General features: G+C 37.3%; 1 protein-coding gene across 2 annotated transcripts; it reads right to left on the bottom strand.

Annotated features, from left to right (window-relative positions):
* Window positions 1-5,249: 5,249 nt before the first annotated feature.
* Window positions 5,250-11,221, bottom strand: mpx (myeloid-specific peroxidase). Of its 2 annotated transcripts, XM_038267684.1 has the most exons (16): window positions 11,063-11,221; window positions 10,909-10,974; window positions 10,731-10,818; window positions 10,441-10,616; window positions 10,208-10,340; window positions 9,807-9,936; window positions 9,519-9,725; window positions 9,076-9,439; window positions 8,382-8,542; window positions 8,038-8,296; window positions 7,786-7,956; window positions 6,875-7,112; window positions 6,572-6,783; window positions 6,408-6,445; window positions 6,197-6,259; window positions 5,250-5,894 (listed from the first exon to the last, which is right to left on the bottom strand). In XM_038267684.1, the coding sequence occupies exons 2-16, from the start codon at window positions 10,970-10,972 to the stop codon at window positions 5,886-5,888; spliced, it is 2,313 nt and encodes a 770-aa protein (XP_038123612.1). In that variant the 5' UTR covers window positions 10,973-10,974; window positions 11,063-11,221; the 3' UTR covers window positions 5,250-5,885. The 2 variants fall into 2 exon arrangements, with proteins under 2 accessions (XP_038123612.1, XP_038123611.1); XM_038267683.1 differs by lacking the exon at window positions 5,250-5,894 and having other exon boundaries at window positions 6,164-6,259.
* Window positions 11,222-22,499: the final 11,278 nt, after the last annotated feature.

Here is a 22,499-nt window from a genome sequence, read left to right as displayed (position 1 = left end):
CACATATCAGATAGGAGAGTGTTTTGGCAAATGGAAACGATTAGTCATAAGGTTCTCAAATCTGACTTTCATCCAAGTGGAAAAATTAAGGCCATTGCCATTGGAAGTCCTGTCTGCAACTGCCACAAGCCACTTCAGGTACACAGCAAACATGTGGAGCAATGCTATCATGCTGAACTCACCAACCCAGCATACAACATGGAAATGGCAGCATTATGCTGTTTATTTAGCTGTGATAGGGAGCTGATCAGAGTTAATGGGAAAAAAAGGTTCAACATAAAAAGACTACAGACAGGGTAGGAGGTCATTCTTTTCAGTAGGCCTAAACACACAGATATTTAAGAAAGTAAAAATATCCACAGTAAGAATAAGAGACTATGACAAGGGAAAATTTACAAAATAAAAAAATAAATAAAGTGAAATTCTTAAATAAAGCATTCTTAGATTCAAAGAAATGTGTGAAAAGTAGGACAGTTTAGAACTGTAAAACCTAGAAGCTCTTTGTTATTCATGTTCTTTTTATTAATTAAGCTTTTGGCAATAACTGTCTGTCAGAACCCAAATATTAAAGGATGTCTGTCATGATCTTGGCACTGATGGCTGACCTAATTGCTCACTCCATTCACCTGTCTTACTCTGGCTGGTTGTTCATTACTGCTCATCTAATCCACCTGCTGCTGATTGTTAGGAATCCAGTTTGTGTGGGTTGTTTGTGTGTTTTTCTCTCTCCACAACCAGGTGGTTCCCTGTCCTTGTTGGGCCTCCCTGCACACCTGCAGCTTGTTGGATCATTACTGGAGGAGTATTTGAGCAGTGGGCTGTCACTACCTCGACGCCAGAGTCTTTGCCAGTTTTGAGTACTCTAGCCAAGCTAAGATTAGCAGAATCTAACCTAAGCTTTGTTTCTCTAAGTCTTATCTAGTTTTTGTCTTTGCTCTTCGGCAGGAAGCCTTCCTGAGTAACTGGATACCTGGACCTTCTCCGCCTGGAAGGATTAACTGAGTACACACTGAGCAGGGGAAAACCTTCACATGACCCGTTCAAGTCCTCATTGGAAATCCAAGGGACAGTCCACTCCTTTACTTCTGTGGGTCCAACGCTTGTCTATCTGTCCGCCCTCCAAGGAGTCCCCTCTTCTCTGAATTAACCCCCACAAGCTGGATTCAAGGATTGACAAGAGCCCCCTCAAACGTGAGTACCTCTGAAGGGGAGATCACTGTGATCTCCCCTTCAGACTTTCCAGTTCCAGTTCACCAGTCCACCGAGTTTCAGATCCAACTTCTGTTATTTATCTACATTTAATAAACCTGTTAAACTTTTTCCCTTGGTCTCTGAGTGGTTCTCCACATGTGGGTCAGATCACTTAAACCACTCATGACACTGCTTCTATTTATACAGCTCAGTCCCAGCCATTAGGACCAGATTATTGCTCTTGCTCTAGTGCTCGTTCTCGGGGGCAACAGAAGATAGGGTTTTTAGCTTTCCGTAGTGTTCCTGACTTGTAATCCTGATCTGCCTCTTATGAGCTGAGCGTGCCTGTTCCCATCTGAACATTCTGCCTGAACTATCTGTGGACTACTGGAACCCTGAACCAGCCTGTTCCTGTTCTGATCCGTTTCCCTGACCTTCCTCGGACTCTTGCTTGTTGAGTGTCCAAGATGCTGCAGAATCTTGGACACTCTGGGTGGTGCTCGCTGCATATCCTTGGCAGCCCACCGGCTGGATCCTACCTCATTCTATAGAGATGGACTGAACTGTTTTAAACCAGGTTAGTGACTCATGCTATAGATAATCATTCTCCGTGAGATTATCATGGTCCCTAATCTGTGTTTTTCTCTACCCAGAGTTTCCAGTGATGGGCAGCGCCCCACCGAGCCGCTGATTCCGTGGATCCACAGCACTAAGTTACTCATAAACTCTTCTTAATTCATTACTACTAAACGCTATCCCACTGTCTGTCTCGCCTTGAATACTGTTTCCCACAGTGAGAGTTATTACAATGTCGATAGGAACCACATGACAAAAAATTGCTCTATGCAGATGACGTTCTCTCCATGTCAACTGACCTTACAAAATCCTTTCCAGTGCTAATCAGTAGCAGTATAACTCCGGACAGATTTCCAGTTATCTGGCAGCTTTAAAACAATGTGATCCTGACTTTATGAAACCAATTCAATGGGCTCCTGGTGGTTTCACCTAAGATTATACCTACAGGCTGTATTTTCCACATAGAGGTAAATGTAGTCCTTGAGGCTGTGTGTGATGCTGTCAGTGTCCTCCCTATGAGCAGAACAAAATTCTTTCCTCACAATAAAGCTGAATCAGTCCTCCAGGCTTCTTCAGCCATCTATTCACTGTAAAAGACACAACTGGCTCTCTGTGTAAAAGGTTTAATATACAGACTGGAGACAAACCAGGTTGTATGCATGAAAAAAATAAGATTCTTTGATTTCATAGTTACTTTGTGAATTAATCTTATAAATGTAAGTTCATTTTAAAGTTTTTTTTTATACTTCCTAACATTGATGTGTGTTAATTAGAGTTTCACTAGTTTTGTATTCAAAGAAAGTATTCTAAAAGATTTACTAAGTAACTTGGAAAACCACATTGTTTTCTCCCCATTAAATGGGGCCAAAATAACTTCTTTAAAATTTAGTAGCTATTTAAAAAAGGTACTTTCTGTAGTCTTTACCAAATTTGATCTTTAACCACCTCTAGGTTATAACCACTGAAAGTGAAACTTTTACCCTGCAGCACTTCAGCTAATGATCTATGGAAAAAACAGATCATTTAGATACTTTCTCCTGTGGTATTAGTAATAGGTACCCATTAGTGTTTGAGTTCACAGGCTTGTGCTTGAATAACGCATAAAGATACACATACACACAGTCTGGTGGACTACGTGGCAAACTACACATGCACTGTGTTTTCCTCAACCAAAAGGCAGTAGGTGGAGCACTTTATCGTGAGTCATTGTGGGGGTCATTCCTCCTCCTGTTGAACCCACATCCACTGAGATGCAGGCAGAGTTCCCAGTTATTAATGAAACAGAAGACAAAATATTGCTTATAAATTCTTGTGAAAAGATAGAGCTCTGGATTTATGTTTATATTCAGATGTTTTTATGTATATTATGTTGGTTACCAGTCTCTTGAAGTAAAAAGAAATCCAACAAAATAGGAAATGTCAATATTATGGTCATATTTTAATTGAATGAGAGCAGGGAACACTTCATCGCAGATTCCTTAAACACAAAGTGATATCAGAAAGGATCCCATCAAATTCAAATTTTACTAGTTTACTTGTTGAATATGCAATTCTCAGTGAGGAAAAATTTGCTTTAACCTCCCTTACCCTCTCTCTTGTGTAACAATTGCATATTTACTCCCATGTTGACCCCTGCTTACACTGAACTCACCACTGTTTTCATCCATTTTTCAAACACATGCAGTCCAGGTGGTCTGGAAATCCAAGCTTCACCCAGGTGTGAGTCCTAGTGTGGGACTTTGGGCTGGAATAAATGTGGCTTATAAATGATTTAGAGACAAAGACAAAAGTAAATGAGACATTTTTTCCTGATTGCTGTAGTGACAGATTTTATATTTATTATTAAATTTTTCATCATAGAAGAAATATTTTGTACTATACTGGAAGATGAATTGTGTAACTAAAAGTGACAGGAGTGAGGACTTGGATGGCATTTTGAAATGTGGCAACAGATAAATATTTTGTTTGAGGAGGAACATTGGCTCCCTCTGTTGGACACTAAAATGTTCTCTTACTTAAAGGAATAGTACACCCAAAACATGATTAGCCTTCATTTTCTACTCACCCCCATGCTGAACAACACTCTGGAGTACTTTTTTGATATCTCAAATGCATCTGGAGATCTGGGAGGCTTCTTGCTGTCTGCTGACATTCAAATAATGGAGGTCTATGGTGTCCGAGACAGGTCCATAAAAGTCCACAAAAAACGTGTCAATATTCCTCCATACTGCTCGTCCAATGTATTCCAAGTGTCCTGAGTGGGTAGCATCCAGAATTTACTCGAAACTAAGTCATATAGAATGTTTTTAGAGCATAAACAGTAGTGTATAGGATTTCCTGAAAGCGCGCCCCGGCGAGTTCATGACGCTACGGAAGCCGGCAGACCAAACCAGCGCATTCAGCTCGGCAAAGAACTCATGCTCTTCCTCAACACTGAAGTCCTCAGACATTTTTCTTTCGTTGTTCCTTTCTTTGCACAGGTAAACAGCACATTTCTTCTTCTACGCTTGCATTATTGGCAAAGCAGACGCTGAATGCGCACTTTCATCTGGTTTGGTCTGCCGGCTTCCGTAGCGTCGTGAACGCGCATGTGCGCGCTTTCAGGAAATCCTATACACTACTGTTTATGCTCTAAAAACATTCTAAATGACTTAGTTTCGAGTAAATTCTGGATGCTACCCACTCAGGACACTTGGAATACCTTGGACGAGCAGTATGGAGGAATATTGACACGTTTTTTGTGGACTTTTATGGACCTTTCTGTCTCGGGCACCATAGACCTCCATTATTTGAATGTCAGCAGACAGCAAGAAGCCTCCCAGATCTCCAGATGCATTTGAGATATCAAAAAAGTACTCCAGAGTGTTGTTCAGCATGGGGGTGAGTAGAAAATGAAGGCTAATCATGTTTTGGGTTTACTATTCCTTTAAAATTAATATCAACGGACGTTAAACATTGCACAAGTTTAGGATGCGGAGTAACTGCAAATGTTTAGTAAGAAAAACACTACAAAGATTGTGATGAAAAATGTATTTATGATTTGAAAAGCTTTGATAAATGAGTACCTATTTTGAATATTAAAGTAACATCTTATCTTTTTTACTTCATTTTGTTGGGTTTCTTTTTACTTTGTAAAAAAAATAAGTAAATAAAAGTCAAAATTAATATCATTTATCTTGTTTTAATTTTTATTTTGGTGGAATATTGTGAATCAAATATGTAAAATGACTCATATTTTATTCACTTTTAGATTTTTTTGGAGCATAATCACACAGGAAATTTGCCAGATTTCTCCACCAGTGAACCTCTGGCATAACCTCTGTGCATGATGCCTGTGTCCATCCTTGTTCACCACTGCCCAAGTAGAGTTAATTTTTTCTTAATGTTTGCTCTTTTAGGAATTACCCTGCTATTTCTACTTTTTAAAGCATTTTTTTTTTCACTTTTGCAACAAATCAACAATAATAAAGATTCAACAATACTGTGATTGCGCAATTGCTTTATTGAATGCAACATTCAATATATGACAATAAAGTAAAACAAAGGAAATCTTGCAGACAAGCATAACTTATACAATTATTAGTTTGTAAACAATCAGTGCATAAAATATTTGTAATTCAATACTTTTTAATCCCATTGAAACTGACAAAATGCATTTTTGTCACTGTAAGCTGTAACAGAGTTAAATAGATTTGGTGAATTAAAACTAATTACTATCAATCATAAATCAAACAAAACAGTGAAGAGTAAAATGAGGATACAGTTGAGTTTTTCTTAGACAGGTTAAGGGATGTAAACCAGGTATCAAAGCCTACAGGTCACAGGTGGATTTTAAAATTGCAGTACAGCCTGAAAACGGTGCGTTTGTGTTCAGCAGCCAAGAGTGAATATTCAGAGAAGATGGCCAGATTGAAAATGTTAATTGTTGTGCCAACTTTCTGCTCCAATAGAAGAAGAAATGAAGAATATCTGAATAACAAACAGTTTTTTTTTGAGTGCTGTCTGGTTCTGCTTGTTGTTTATCTTTATTTATCTCTCTGAGGATGGGTCACATTTCCAGGACACCCAGGAAGAACCGACTGCAGCTGTATGACGATGACCTTAGGGGCTGTATGGTTTTACTGGATCTGAGGAGAAATATATAAATTACTTAGACTTAGATTTATTTTGTCATTTTGTATAAACCAGTGTATACAAAACAAATTTTGTCTAAAACAGCGCTATAAAAATTCATTTTTTAAAGTGCAGCCTTGAAAAAAGTAATAAATACATAAAAAAATTGTAATAGTCATAATAGTAATATATAGTACTACCCTCCTGTCTTTAGAAAATCTGTCTAAAAATGGGAATTTAGATTAAATATTAACACCAAACACAGGATCTCATCAAAAAAGATGACATAGTGTTTCTGTTACACAGAGTAAACTACCTCATTGGTCTCAAGTTCATTGGGGTCTTGCAGATCTTGAGGGTCCTGAAGGTCCAGGGGGCCCTGAAGGTATACAGGGTATTTATGTTAAGGCATGTTATGATCATCTGTCTGGGCTGTGCCCAGCTTTAAAATTATACAAAAAATTATTCTAAAATTTCCCATCATTATTTTAAATTACGGGTTATATTATAATAAAGGTGAAACTGACCTCTCCGTCACTGGCTTTTAGGCAATTAGCTGAAGATGCTGTAACATTAAAGTAAAACAATATGCTTTTATACAGATGATTGTAGAAAAAATAAAACACGCATCATGTATATATCAAGTATATGAAAATGTTTCTCTGCGGGATGAAAAAGCTGCTTATCTCACCGAAGCCACAGGATGTCTCCCTCCATGCCGACAGGTCCAGGCGACGCAGACCGGAGCACTGCACCAAACGGTTTCTACTTGAGATGATGCTGAAAGCATCAGCAGGCACGGATGTGATGCCGGTGTTGTCACAGATGACTCTGGAGAGCGTAACAGCGGACAAAGCCTGCCTCTGCCTTGTTGTAAAAACGCCGGGGTTCTGGTGCCAAAGTCTGAAATGTTTACAAATGTTAATCAATTATCCCATTTGATTGTATTATTTCCAACTTGTCCTTACACTGAGTCATACACTGATATACTGACCTGTCACCCTGACGGATCTTCTGGAATTGAGTTGCAATGAGGCAGGCGAAAAGAGGCCCCACACGGCCGCCTGGCACAAATGGCTCTGCGACACCTCCAAGCCAAACGTCAATGTTTTCAGGGGTCCCGTAGAGTTGAAGCAGCTTACGAGCCAGCTCAGCATTCCCTAAAACCTGAGCCAGCTGGGCCTGGTTCCTTGGCTGGGACAGACCACAGAACTTGCGCCATGCATTGTAGCCTGAAACAGATCAGAAGAATGAGAAAGTTCAAGAATGTTATTAAAAAATTAAGTTGTTACTGAAAACATCTGAATCAATTTGTGCTTTTGGTAGCATTTAACAAAGGTAATTGATGTGAAGTGATATTTTTTTATGTAAAAAATCTCAAACATTCCCAGTGATGAACTTTTTGACTCTTTTGAATATAACAACAGGTCATCTACATAGAGTATGATGTTGTGTTCTTTGCTGTTCTCTTCAATATTTAAAATCATTCCCATTTTACTCTTATGCTCTGACTTTCAGCCCAAAAATAAAAAAAAAATAAATAAAAGGTAATTTAAAACAGATCTTAATTTTTGTATAAATTAATAAAAATATATATGTTTTGATTTATAAAACACATTTTTTTAACTAAGGTGCTGTATAGTAATTAATGACATTGTTGAAGTAGCATCAAGCTGCGGTTTATGTGCATATTTAGAGGTTATACTTCCCTAGAAAGCTTAAAACATTAACTCAACAATCCATCACATCTATGTCATTTACTTTAAATCATTTTATCCAAAGGTTTCTGAAGTTCACTGGAGGATTGATGAGTCTAGCTAATTTCCTTGCAAGGTTTGATGAGTTAGAACGTGGATATCTGGCTTCAGCTTCCCCACTACCAGGTAAAATAAAAACATCACGTACCAGGCAGGCCATGATCACGACTCCTCTGCATGTTCAGAGAACCCAGATCCAAAGCCAGGTGCATGACAAACTGGAACAACCTCTCCCTGAGAGCATCCACCATCATGTGATCCTGGGTGTTCAGTTTAGCAGGACGGCCCATCAGACCGCGCAGCAAAGGGTCGACTCCACCTGGAGAGAGTTAAGAAAAATGTAGGTTTTATCATAAAAACTCAATAACAGGATTGCTTGAATTATCTCTGTGCTGCTCACCCTCAAAGATGACTCTCCATGGGGTGAAGAAAGCCTCATACAGGGGGACACTGGGGAAGCGAGGATGCTCTCTGTAGTTAGTGTCCAGTCGGAACAAAACTGGCTGGATTGCCAGGTGAGCAAAACGGTAAGCTGCTGTCGCAAAAACATTAGCGATGCTGGGGTCCACATTAGGGTTGTAGCCAGGGTAACGTCCCAGCTGATTGCGCATTGCGTCTGGACCAACAATGTGAGGCAGATAGTCCCTGAAGACAAACATCTGACACACAAGATAAAGCAGATGAGCACACAATAACAGCTTCTGGAAAAATGGGGATCCTCAATGATTCTTGTGGTTGGTTTACCTGGGTGTAAGCACCCGTTATCTTGCGGGCCTCTTGGTAGAGTGTCTCACTGTCCCAGTGTGGGTTGAGCCGTTTCAGCTGACGGGCCAAACGGTTGTGTTCACGCATGAACAGGGTGTGAAGGGATGTCAGGGCAATGTTCTCGTCCACACGGCCATCACCTGCACCGGAATGAAACAATAGCTTATTTACTGCTATAAAGATATTATTCAGATACAGGAATAAATAGCATTTATTAATAAGGCTTTTTAAAATATCAAATAAGAAACTGTTATGTTTCCCAATAAAGTATATTGTGAATTTAGTTGCAGGCTATTAAGAGCTTAGAAATGTTATATGATGTTTGATTGATTTTTTTAATGGGAAAAATCAACAAAAAATGCTAAAGTGCATCCAGGCTGTATTTCTTAAACCCAAAGGTCTTTCTTATTATTTTTTTGTGGATGTAAAAACAATTCAAATTCCACTTTTTTTTTTTTTTATAATTTATATACGATTGATAATTTTTTAATATATTAACTGCTGATTCAGATTTATGTATTTTTTTACCCTATCTAGATATACCAAATGAGTAAAATGATTTTTAAAAGTTTTGTGTTTTAAATCTGTGCAGTATTAAGCAGATTTTTTCTATTAACTGTCCAGATTATTTAATTTTAATTCTTATTTGAATTCTTTTAAAAATCTCACAAACCTGCGATAAAGCAGGGGACCTCCCTGGCGTTGGTATCATTGGTGATTTTTCTGCGAGTGGCGCACATTTGCACCTGCATGGAGTGGAAGGGCAGGAGCTCACGGCCGTTGTCTCTGAATTCGGTGTTGACTCGCATCAGGCCATCATCGCTGGTGAGGTTGCGAAGGTTCAGGGCAAGCTTCTCATCTGAGCCATACACTTGCCCCAGATCAAGAAAGGCTGTTAGGGAGTTGATCTGCTCCCTCTTGCTGGGCTCTCCACCAAAATTATAGGCAGAGTAACCTGTTCCACAGGCAGGGGCGGATCTAAAGGCTGGAATGCAGTTGTTTGGGCCATCAGGAATACGGGGGTCTCCTTTGGGGATCTGGTAATATGAAAAGGATGAGTTTTCAGCAAAAGAATACAAGGTTTAAAAAGAATTTGGTTTGAATTTTGATACCAACCGGGATAGGGGTGCATGGCTCACTCTGCTCACAACTCTCATCACAGTTCAGACCATTGCTAAAGGAGCGGATACTAGGCGAGAATGGTGTAAAAGTGAGATCATGGTCATTCCACTGGCCAAACAAGGTCACCATGTGACTGTACTCAGTGTCATTGACGACGCCTGCGTCTGTGGTACTCAGGATGTTGTTGGACACCTGTCGTACCTGAAAGTCCAGAGCAAAATATTAAAACCTAAAGAAAAGGGTTGTGTATATGGGTCAAGAGATTTGAAATTAAGCCTGTACCAGAGGGAGCAAGAAGTTGTTGAATTTGCGGTTTCTGTCCCATCCTTTGGGTTGAGAGATGCCGTCGTCGTACTCAGAAGGCAGCCAGCGGGTAAATGGGGTGTTGGCCGCTCCAAGGCGAGGGTTTTTTCTGCAAAACAGATATGGAAGGGTCAGGTTTAGAAATGGTTGTTTTGAAATCAAACAGAAGTGAAGACATATTTTGCGGTGCATGGCCCAAGATCTTTCTGTAAGTTTCACAATCACTTCTCTAGAAGATACTTTTAGTTTAGCATTCCAAGAAAGTCAAAACTATGCCTTGCAAAATTATTTCCCAAGGGGAAGTAATTAAGACAGCTGATCTACTAATAATGCAAAATAGATGTTTTAGATCAAAGCACATCTTCGTGGTTAAAGCTTACAGGTTGTTGCAGACACTGGTGGCTGTACGGTACTTGTTGATATTTGGGGTGGTATGACATGGAGGATTCCTGATTCGGGCCTCACATCCAGTTATCCTTGCAAGTTCTTTCAAATCTTCTTCTGTGAGCAAATCTGAAAAATGAAGGATCCATGTATTCAGATGTTTTCTTTTTTAATGTGTTGATACCATACTCTTAACCAGAAAAGGAAAAACTCAGCAATAACTCCTTACCTGTTGCATTCAGGGAGCGCTTGTGCACACGATGTGCTTTTTCCTGGACCAAACGGAGAGTCTGTTCCATGTAGTCAGCAGAGCGCACAGCTGAACGAGTGTCACCCCGGGGCTGCTTCAAGAGACGAAGAGCATCATGCGGCCGCACCACTTCCTTACGGACCCGTCTGAGACTCCTGTAGCGATAGAATGGAAATATCTCTTTGTGTAACAACAATTTCTGAGCTGTGCAATTGAGACACATTGGAAAAACTGCAATCCCTCCAGATAAGAGAGCATGTTGAACTTACTCTTCTCTGGAGTATTTGTAGGCATCATCCACTATTTTCTTTGCTTCTTTAAAGCATTGCTGAAGAAAAGGACTTCCAAGTCCTTCCACTAGAAAAAGAATAATAAAGTAAAATAAAATTAATTTAATTTATTAAAAAGAGAAACAAAAGTGTAAAACAGTGTTTAGGAGAGGGAGACCTGTTGGTTTGGAGTAGCTGGGCACCAGGCTGAGGCCCAGGATAAGAAGGACGGAGAGAAGCATCTCTGAAACACAACATACAACAAATAATGTTTTAAAAACACAGAGAAGAACATAAGCATTTACTCCATGGATGAAAGTAAATCTTTCTACCTGCGTCTGGAAAGGCTTCTTTGGTGTGTTAAGATGCTCTTTGAGATCTGGAGGTAGTGATGCTTTCCTTATTGTCATGGTCCTCCTTATATTCAGTGATTGACCAAAGGCCCGCCCCTTTGCGGGGATAAGAAGCTGATGCTTTACTGTGAGGAAAAGCATTTCCTTCTTCCTTATCAATGCACTGCAGGAAACTTCATTTTTATCTAATCACTTACAGCTTCTTGTAAACTGATAGGAACAATGATCTGTTGTGGAAACCTATAAACAATAGCACAGGTGTCATTGGAAGGATTGGTCAAATAGAGCCACAAAAAACATGAAAACCTTAAGATCTAGAGATATATAATTTAAAACATTAAATAAAAATGTACCATCATAGGTTTTTTTATGGAAACAGAGAATAGAAATGCGTTTTTTCTTTGATATAAAATTAATAGGCATAGATAGATATGGATGTATTTGTTTTTAAGTTGCCGGATTTATGTTAGAAAATGTAAAGACAAGCTTTTCACCAATGCATGGAGAAAAGAGTGGTGCACTAATAAAATACACTGAATTTTACATTTGACTACAATTTGCATACATTTTATTTGGGATAGATTTTATCAAATATTTTTGTGAGGAAATCCTTACAGTTAAACATAATAAATAAAAAATAAAAAATGACTGAAAAATGTTTGTCAGATTTCATCCATTAAAAAAAAAATGTAAACGGTCAGGTGAGCTTACTTTAATAAATTTGTTAATTTCTTACAAAGTATCAGGAAAATTTTGCTCACAGTGTTGTTGCTCTAATAAACATTAAAATCTATTATAACAAGGTGGTAAGTACAGTTAAGATCTACAATTTCTTCTCAACAACTTCCTCAAAGTTTAGAGAATTTGCTTGTATGTCAGTTATAATTTAGTATTTATAAATGAACAAAATGAATTACTTTTACAAACTTTTCATATATTAGCTCGCCTGTTGACCTTTTCTCTGACAACCACAGCTGCTGCGAGCACCAATACACCAACATCTCATCTTGTGTTTTTAGCCAAAAAGTTGAATCTAACATACTTGATTGTATGTATTTTATAATAGGTATGCCATTCTTCTCTGATTAGCCATTTGTTATACCTGGATTCATACCTCAGTAACTAAGAAAGTATGATAGTTTTTGGAGAAAAGTTTTTGTTTCTGTCCTGATCTTACTGTAGGTGGTAGCTTTTAGAAGAATAACAACATAATATATCAAATAAATTAGAAAGCAGAAACACCTTTTTAGATGATAATAAAAATCCAAGTAAAAATGAAATTCTAATATTTGAAAATAGAGCTTATATTTTTTAGCATTTAATAATTAAACAGAAATCCAAAATGTTGGGAATTTTCACAAGGGCTGTCTCTACTGTAAATGTGAGTCAGTGGGATAGGTAAGAAAAACATTAACCTTTGTCGGAGCTCAGAAATGAGGAAGAGGGAGAATTCAAGTTAAAAATAATGTTTCCTCTAAATGCACTTAAAGTGTGTATGGTTTTGGGTGGGGATGCCTTTGCTGCTCACACAATAGCTTTTTTTTATGTTGCTGTTGAAATAACACAGTGACACAAAGCTCAACACAAAAGAAAGTAATGTGCATAAGCCTCGCCTGCCATTAAGTAAATTGACAAAGCACAAGTGAAAAGCAGAGGCTTAATCAATAATGCTTGATGTCATCCAAAGGCAAGTGGTACAACCGACTTCTCGTGCTGTTGTTAGGATTTCTACTTTGACTACTTTTAAAATTCTAATGTGATGAATTTAATAAGTACAAAATTCTTGATTTTTTCTTGAATCCATGTGAAAACCAACCCAGTTCATTGTATTACTAAAAGTCAAGTAAAGGTCAGTGCTGACATGCAATAAAGTCATTTTAGGTTTGTCGTTTAATGGTAGTTAATAAAAGGGTTATCTAAATAATGCTCATTAATTACAGTGGATATTTGAGGTTTCAACAGTCCTTCTTACTGATAAAGCATCTAATGACAATAGAAAGGAACTATTACCTCTAAATGGGATGCAAAGCTTCAACCTAACAATGGACCAGGTGCACTTTTTTTTTTAGAAGTAAAAACAACAAGAGTAAAACAGCTTAATGGTGGACATAACTGAGAGTAAAATTACTTACAGCAATACTATTGTCGTTTTATTTTACCAGAAAGAAAGACACAGGAAAAAAAATATTGTCTACGAAAAGAAAGAATGAATTAAGTCATGTGAAACTAATAACTATTAAATGGATCTATAAAGGAAAGAGACAAACAAAAACATCTTGTATCAACAGTAATAGCTATAAAAAGAGAATGTATAAGTAGATGAAAAAGGTATAGTATCTCTATCTGAAAATTATTGTCCAGAAAAGTACAACGGCCGGTAAAATAAATTCTGGACCCAGAAGTCCAGACCCATTAAACGAAATAGAAAATTATTGAAAACAGGTTGATTCGTAGCATAGATTAATTACAAATGTCTGATGTTTGTCAGCCTTTATTTTTCTTAATTGTAATGATTTTCTCCTTATGTCAAACACATAATTTAAAGTTAGATTTTTTTGAGTCAGACCAATAAATGAAAACATTTTGATCCAGAACTGCGGGCTAATACCTACTTAAAAAGGTGAAAATCAAAAAAAAAAGATAAGTTTAACATGGGGCTGCTCAGTGGAGCAGCGGATAGCACTTTGTTATGGGTTCTGGGTTCGATTCCTGGCCCTGAGTCTTTCTGCATGGAGTTTGCATGTTCTCTCTGAGCATGCGTGGGTTCTCTCCGGGTACTCCGGCTTCCTCCCACAGTCCAAAAACATGACTGTTAGGATAATTGGCTTCTCTAAAGTTCCCTGAGGTGTGAGTGTGTGTGTGAATCGTTGTTTGTCCTGTTTGTCTCTGTGTTGCCCTGAGATGGACTGGTGACCTGTCCAGGGTGTACCCCGCCTCTCACCTATTGACAGCTGGAGATAGGCACCAGCACCCCTCGTGTACCCACTTGGGATTAAAGGAATAGTACACCCAAAACATGATTAGCCTTCATTTTCTACTCACCCCTATGCTGAACAACACTCTGGAGTAATTTTTTGATATCTCAAATGCATCTGGAGATCTGGGAGGCTTCTTGCTGTCTGCTGACATTCAAATAATGGAGATCTATGGTGCCCGAGACAGAAAGGTCCATAAAAGTCCACAAAAAACGTGTCAATATTCCTCCATACTGCTCGTCCAATGTATTCCAAGTGTCCTGAGTGGGTAGCATCCAGAATTTACTCGAAACGAAGTCATTTAGAATGTTTTTAGAGCATAAACAGTAGTGTATAGGATTTCCTGAAAGCGCGCACACGCGCGCTCACGACGCTACGGAAGCCGGCAGATCAAACCAGATGAAAGTGCGCATTCAGCGTCTGATCTTCCAATAATGCAAGCATAGAAGAAGAAATGTGCTGTTTACCGGTGCAAAGAAAGAAACAACGAAAGAAAAATATCTGAGGACTTCAGTGTTGAGGAAGAGCATGAGTTCTTTGCCGAGCTGAATGCGCTGGTTTGGTCTGCCGGCTTCCGTAGCGTCGTGAGCGCGCGTGTGCGCGCTTTCAGGAAATCCTATACACTACTGTTTATGCTCTAAAAACATTCTAAATGACTTCGTTTCGAGTAAATTCTGGATGCTACCCACTCAGGACACTTGGAATACATTGGACGAGCAGTATGGAGGAATATTGACACGTTTTTTGTGGACTTTTATGGACCTTTCTGTCTCGGTCACCATAGACCTCCATTATTTGAATGTCAGCAGACAGCAAGAAGCCTCCCAGATCTCCAGATGCATTTGAGATATCAAAAAAGTACTCCAGAGTGTTGTTCAGCATGGGGGTGAGTAGAAAATGAAGGCTAATCATGTTTTGGGTGTACTATTCCTTTAAGCGTGTCTGAAAATTGATGGATGGAAGTTTAATCTGTTAAATGAGCCTCACGATTAAGATACTGTATTTTTCTGACTATTGTTCGCTTTTGGTAGAAAAAAATTAGACAATGCAAAGTATACGGCTTGCGAAGTTCAATTGAAATGACAGAAAAAATATCCAAATTAATCCCAGAAATTTTTTCCCAGTAATTTCTATGGCAAAAGATAAACAGAAATGCTCAAGTTGAAAGAATGGTCTAAAAGTATCTAAAGCTTAATATAGTAACATTTTGATTTACTACCTACTCAAAAAATTTGATTCTCTGTAAAACATATTTTGGTGAATTTGGTTTTTGCATTTCTAACTACTGGAAATTACAGTTCAGACTTTCATTAACTTTATTACTCCGGTTTTACAGTTGCCAATTTGTCTCAAGATCATTTTATTCAGTATAACACAGATTAATGTATCTGCATAAATACGGCCATATGGTTTCCTTACTGATAAAAGTTTTTGTTGTATGGTTTGTCTGTGGGTAATACTGATTTCTGAACATTGGCTATGAGCTTTATGTTGATAAAGATTGGCCAACTGATGTTTAACTGCATTACTGTTATCGTTTAAAAACCATTACCATATACTTTGATTAATGTTTCCTGGTTAAGCTATGGGGGACAAACCTCACAGCCATTTACTGTCTAAACCCATAAAGCTGGAACTCTTTCTGCATGTCTTACAACCAGCAGCAATACAAACTTCCTTAACCGTTGCTGATAAAGTTGATAAAAGCAGCTCTGCATGAAGGGGTTATTTCATCTAATTCCAAAGGACATGTTAGCATCTGACCCGAGGCCCAGGTTGTCTTCTTCTTGGCAGAAATGTTCACATTTCAACATTTTTGCAAACATCAGTGAAGAGTTGCACTTTGTGTCTTAACCCCTTTTTAAAGGAAGTTTAAAACAAAAAGCAGAAACAGACCTGAGAAGCTGTTATTCAACTTGGAACTGTGGCAAGAAATCGCATTACATCACTTAAGATGTCATAGAAATGGCATTTTTCATGCAAGAGTGGATCAGCGAGGTTCTGCTTCAAAGTTCAGACACATTATATAACAGACCAGAAACAAATGACACTTAATGCAGTTTTTGAAAACTACTGAAATAATGCAGCATATTTTGGTTTGGGCTTTTCCCTGAACCAGGAAGAGGAGTCGGTTTGGGACAATGCATGAGTCATTTATGCTGACAATGATGTACAAGACTATAGGGTGTTGTGCAGACCTCACCTTTTCTAAGAAAATGATAAGGAGACTTTTTCCTGAACAAGTTAAACAGTAAGTCCACAGAGGAGAATATTAAAAGAATTTCCCAGACAAGAAGAATTTTTTATCATGATGCTTTACTAATGAAAATTATATCAGTTAAAGGTAAATGTTTAAACCACTTTGACCCTATTTGTAAATGCATATAAAAAAGTTAAACAAATATGGAGTTTTTATGCCTATGTCTTTTAGTTTTAGCTGTTAAACTTATCAATGAAAGGCATTATAAGTAACAAACCTTTATGAGTAAATCAAGCTGGAAAACAGCTTTTAGTAATTAATGGACAAGATGTGGTATCAATGCAAAAAGGAGAACATGACCAAAGTAAAAAAAAAAAAAAAAGCCCAAACTGCAAATAAAGAGTCAAACATCAAGTTTTTGATATTTGAGTTTTCTTCTTGATAGAAAAACTTAAGATATGTAAGTTGTTATCACACTTTGGCGCACCATTACCATTGGTGAGGCCAATGTAAAAAAAATAAAAAATAAAAATTCTAAGAACAGGAACAGGAAAATGTTGCAATATGCCTTTTAATCTCTTCTACTGTCTGTTTTAAAACAAGCAGCACAAGATCTCCAAACAAAAAGGTTCCGTTACCGTCAGTAAGCATCTAAAAATAGCTTTACTTCCTTCACAGCCTTTTAGTTTCAAGGTTTACTCTGTTCTAGAAGAATGTATGTTTAGTATTGTTAAGTGTTAAGAAAAATGATACGCAATTACAAATACAAAGATGAAAGCTCTTATAACCCACTCATTTGTTTTACAACTGTGAATGCCCTACTGACCTGGATTGTGCCTCAACTATATTTATTTAATTTGAATTTCCTTCTTGGTCAGTCATAAACTACAGGTGACAATGATTAAAGAAGAGGTATCCAACTAAAGCTAGATCTGAGTTCAAGGGTCGTGAAAAACTGCGGACAATAAAGTTAAGAAATAACATTTGCAAGTTCTCCCACTTACAAATAATGGAGGGGTCTGAAATTGTCATCGTAGGTGCATGTCCACTGTGGGAGACATGATCTAAAAAAATAAAATAAAAAAAATCCACAAATCACAATATATGATTTTTTGAACTATTTGTATGATACAGCTGCGAATAAGTATTTGAACTCCTGAGAAAATCATTGTTAATATTTAGTACAGTAGCCTCTGTTTGTAATTATAGAGGTCAAAGGTTTCCTTCAGTTTTTCACCAGGTTTGCACACACTGCAGTAGGAATTTTAGCCCACTCCTCCACACAGATCTTTTCTAGATCAGTCAGGTTTCTGGCCTATTGCTGAGAAACACGGATTTTGAGCTACATCCAAAGCTTATCTATTGGGTTTAGACCTGGAGACTGCCTAGGCAAGGCTAGAACCTTGATATGCTTCTCACAGAGCCACTCCTTGTTTATCTTGGCTGTGTGCAACCTTCTGTGCCATGCAAGATTTCAAACCATCTTAGTATATTACCAACAGTAACTATGGAAACGGTGGTCCCCGCTCTTTTCAGTTCATTGACCAGCTCTACTCATGTATTTCTGAGCTGATTTCTCACCTTTCTTAGGATCATTGAGACCCCACAAGGTGAGATCTTGCATGGAGACCCAGTCCCAGTTTAGCTTTTTCCATTTTCTAATGGTTTCTCTAACAGTGGACCTTTTTTCACCAAGTTGCTTTGTAATTCCCCCATAATCCTTTCCAGCCTTGTGGAGGTGTACAATTTTGTCTCTAGTGTCTTTGGACAGCTCTTTGGTCTTGGCCATGTTAGTAGTTGGATTCTTCTTCTTCTTCTTCTTATGAGATTTTATGGCGGTTGGCAAACTTGTGAAATGTGCATTACCGCCACCAACTGATATGGAGTAAAGCAAGGAAACAGGAAACGATTCACCCCCCCCAAAAAAAAAAAAAAAAAAAAAAAAAATACAATAAAATAACCTGTGTAACTTAAACCCACATAATACTAAATTATACTAAATTACATTTGCCCGTATAATTTTAATTTACTCTAGGTCATCGTACCTCTGCCAGTTTCTGATGGTCCCATTGGTCTTTCCATCATGCTTCCAACCATCTCCCAGTTCATATCTTTAACATCCAGATATTTTTCTGCAGCCTTCACTATTATTTTGATTTTTTCTGTTTTTTTTGTCGTCTGAGCAGTACAATTAATCACTTCCACCATGAAAAGAACAAAATTTGTCTTTTTAACAATTAGTGAGTCTTCATTAATTTTTGGAGATTTCTCTAGAGGTTTGAAATTTGCCGTGTGTTGAACTGTAGGTTTGGGTTTTTCTGACTGAGATGGGATCCTTTTTGCAGCTTCAGCATAAGTTATTCCAAGCTCAAATTTCATTTTTTTTATTTCTTCAGACCTTTTGCTTGCTTCACAGCCGCGATAAGCAGCAGTATGTTCTCCACCACAATTACAGCATTTTATTTTAGCTTCTTTTCCACATTTACCATATTCATGTTCTCCTGCACACCTTCCACACCTCTGTTTCCCTTTACAAACTGCTGCAATGTGTCCGAATTTTTGACATTTGAAACATCTCAATGGTGGTGGATTGTAGATTTTGACATTGTAACTGATGTAACCGATGAATACTTTGCTTGGTAATTGCTCTTCCTCGAATTTAATTAGTACAGATAAACTGTCAGATCTTTCTCCGTTTCTTGTTGTTTTTAACCGTTTTACTTCTTTTACTTTTGCACCGCTTATGTTTTCCAGAATCTCTTTTTCAGAAATTTTCAGAGGAACTCCTCCAATGACTCCCCTGCTGATCTTTTTGTTCTCCATTAGGCTGCACTGAACTCTTATCCCGTCAATTTTGTTAATACGTATTGCTTTGCCTTGCTGGGCGCTGTCTCTGCAGTTAATTAGCAGGTCTCCACTGTACAGAATTCTGGCACCTCTGACTTCTCCAACAAGTTTATTGATGGTTTTTGTTAAGTGAACCGGATTCCAGTTTGTAAAAGAGTCTGCCTGATTAACGACTTTGAATATGACTTTGAATTCATTTTGTTGTGCTGTGGAATGTATGGATTGATCATCACTGGATTGTTCTGAACTAGATTCCCCTTTAACTGATCTCTGTTTTTTCCGCTTTTTCTCATTTTTTGATGCTGCTATCTTCCAACCTTCATTGTCACTATTTCCCTCTTCCATCCCACAAGAATCGCTTCCTGTTTCCTCACTACTCACGGCCCAGGACATTTCTCCACAAGCAGAGCAGCTTCAAAACACGCGCCATGCACCAAACGACCAACGTTCCTCCCACCAACACACGCCTTCTCTGTAGCAACAGCTAAAGATCACAACCAGGAATCAATCATTTCTAAAGATAATGTTTTTATAGCTACTCTTTAAACTTAAATGAGGCATCCCCAAAGTCGGTTCTTGAAGGCCACTGTCTTGCAGGTTTTAGAGCTAGTTGGATTCTTACTGTGGACAGGTGTCTTTATACAGCTAATGACCTGAAACAGGTGAATCTAATTTAGGATAATAAATGGAGTTGAGGTAGACATTTTGAAGGCAGACTAACAGGTCTTTGAAGGTCAGAATTCTAGCTGATAGACAGGTGTTCAAATACATATTTGCAGCTTTATCATACAAATAAATAGTTATCATACAAATAAAAATTGTATCATAGAAATAAAAAAAAAAACATATTGTGATTTCGGGATATATATTTTTTTAGATTATGTCTTTCCCAGTGGACATGCAGCCACGATATCAATTTCAGATCCCTCCATAATAATAATTTTAAAGTACTTGCAAAATAGCAGGATGTTCAAAAACTTATTTTTCTCTTAAAAGTTGACAACTTTTACTTTGTTAAAGTTATTCTTCTGACTCATTTTGCTGTCAGGTGATTTGATGCTCTACGTTTCCGAATGGATCCAGTACAGTCCAGTAAAGCCAACTTTATTTTTAAAGGTACCTTTTAAAAAATAACCTCTAGCCATATATTAAACACCATTTTTAAGCCCATATTTCTTTTAAACATATTTCATTTTTGCCCTGATGTATTTGTTTAAGCCAAAATGATTTTAAAAAAAAAAAAGAAAAGAAAAGGGTTCTTGTGTAAATTGGTAATGTTTATCTTACTCCAACTGCAATATTATTACACTTTTGTAAGCTGTATGCAACGGAATTCTGTTTTGTATACACTCTTTGCATACAAAATGCCAATAAAGTTTATTTAAGTATAAGTCTAAATAATCTATACACATCTGTAAACTTGTTATTAATATTTTAATCTATTGTGTGGGTTTCTCTTTAGGCCATCCTACAGGTCAGGGGACCTTAAGCAGAGAGTTTGCTTTGTCTGGGCTTGATTGTATGTGTATTGTATTTTATTGTAAGAAATTACTTTATTTTCCAACAGTGGGGAAATTTAGTTGTGACCAAGGCCTGAAGGTAATTTTTTTGGCCACCAGCTACTGTGGCAGGTGGATTTAGAAAAGCACTTAGCACAGTGTTTTTTTTGTTTGTTTTTTTAACCAGCTAAAATGTTGTTACGCCTACATTAAAAGTGACCAACTTAGAAATGCTTCAGAATGATTTGTGAATTTGTACAGAAAACAAATGAAAGTGCTTTAAGATTATTGACAAACTTCATCTCATTTATAAGCAGACCTCCACTATAACTGCTGTATCCGACCTGGTCTGACCTGTATCTAGAATAGAAAATGACGATTCAGCTCACTGATGATGTCATTTGTTTAATTAACACCCAGCTGCAAATCTAACTCACTGTATGAATGATTATTTGTCCCTGTTTGAACCCTGGTTAACCTCCTTTTTGTTTCATTCTGCTTTTTACAATACATTAATATAAAAATTGTATTTTTTACTTTGTACATATTATAAGATTATTTTTATTTTCAAGACAAGTCTAATATTTCTATTGAAGAACAATATATAATATCTGTAAAAAACTATTCATAATATCTGCATGGTTTCTTCCCTCTATAGATACAGTATTATCAGGAAGTCATAATCTCTCCTTACCTGAAAGACCCTACATCATTCTCAATAACTCCTCCCTCTGGTTCATTTCCTCCCTAAAACCTGAAACTAGCTATTAACCCATAGATATGTTTACTTCTCAGCTACTTTTCTTCTTTTTTCACCTGTGCAGACACTGCACGGTGGACTCCACTGCTGGCCTCAGGTCCTTCTCCTCCTGACTCTGCTCTCTATAATAAAATCACATTCTGGGGTTTACTGTGAGAACAAATTCAACACAAGAGTTCACTTTTTTTTAATCTTTAGATAAGGAAATCATTTGATGAAATGCTAATATGTTTTATTTCAGTTAATGCTGTCCAATCAGTACTATTATTCAATTTAACAGTTTGCTCATTGAAAGCCTGTATAAATACAGTAAATAGACCTTACATCTATATAGTTAATAATCTAAATGAAACCATTTAAAAGAATGTGAAGTTTATTACAATATATTCCCTCATGTTAGGTAAATATATGCAATCACTCTAGGCTGGAAAGAGAGGTTTGTGATTCTGTTTGATGGTAGAGGAAAAGTAAACTACCAAACAAATATATGAATATATTAGTTCTTAAAATAATTTTTTTCAGTTTTTATAGGGAAGTATAACACTCTGAAAAAATAATTAATGCCCAAGGATGTTTCATAGTGAGAATATATAATTGAACTGAAGTGTAAGATAACAAAAAAATGAAGATCAGCTTGGAAACACAACTTTAAATGACAAACAGGGTCCATTGGAAGAGGAAAAAAACAAAAGGAACTTTAACAAACCTGATGGAGCATCACTTTATAGTACAAAAGAGTCCTGCAGGTGGCGCAATATTCATTGCAGTCAGCAAAGATTAAGGAAAAAGAAAGTTTTGGATTTCCTGAAGGAAGCAAAAGAGGTTTTCTGGACAAATTAATGCAATACAGGAAAAAAATAAAATAAAATGGAGAACTGGAAAGTAAACTGTCTAATTGAGGAAGTTAAATGATCAGATATTCAAATTAAACGTTTTTAAAGTTAAATAGAAATCGCTGAAAACAGCTGCCATCTATATATGACAGAATTCAATTTAAACTGACAGTAACTTGTTCTGACTTATTTGTGAGCTACAAATGTAAACTGAATCCTGGGCCTCCTATAAATTATGAAATGGACCGAAATACTCGATTGATCTGAACATAAACTAATGTGCAGAGTTTTTTTTTTTTTTT

The sequence above is a fragment of the Cyprinodon tularosa genome, unplaced genomic scaffold (genome assembly GCF_016077235.1).
Source record: "Cyprinodon tularosa strain WSP-4 unplaced genomic scaffold, ASM1607723v1 ctg680, whole genome shotgun sequence".
Lineage (NCBI taxonomy): Eukaryota > Metazoa > Chordata > Actinopteri > Cyprinodontiformes > Cyprinodontidae > Cyprinodon > Cyprinodon tularosa.
Note: the sequence above shows the minus strand (reverse complement) of the source record. Positions and strands in the feature narration are given on the sequence as shown.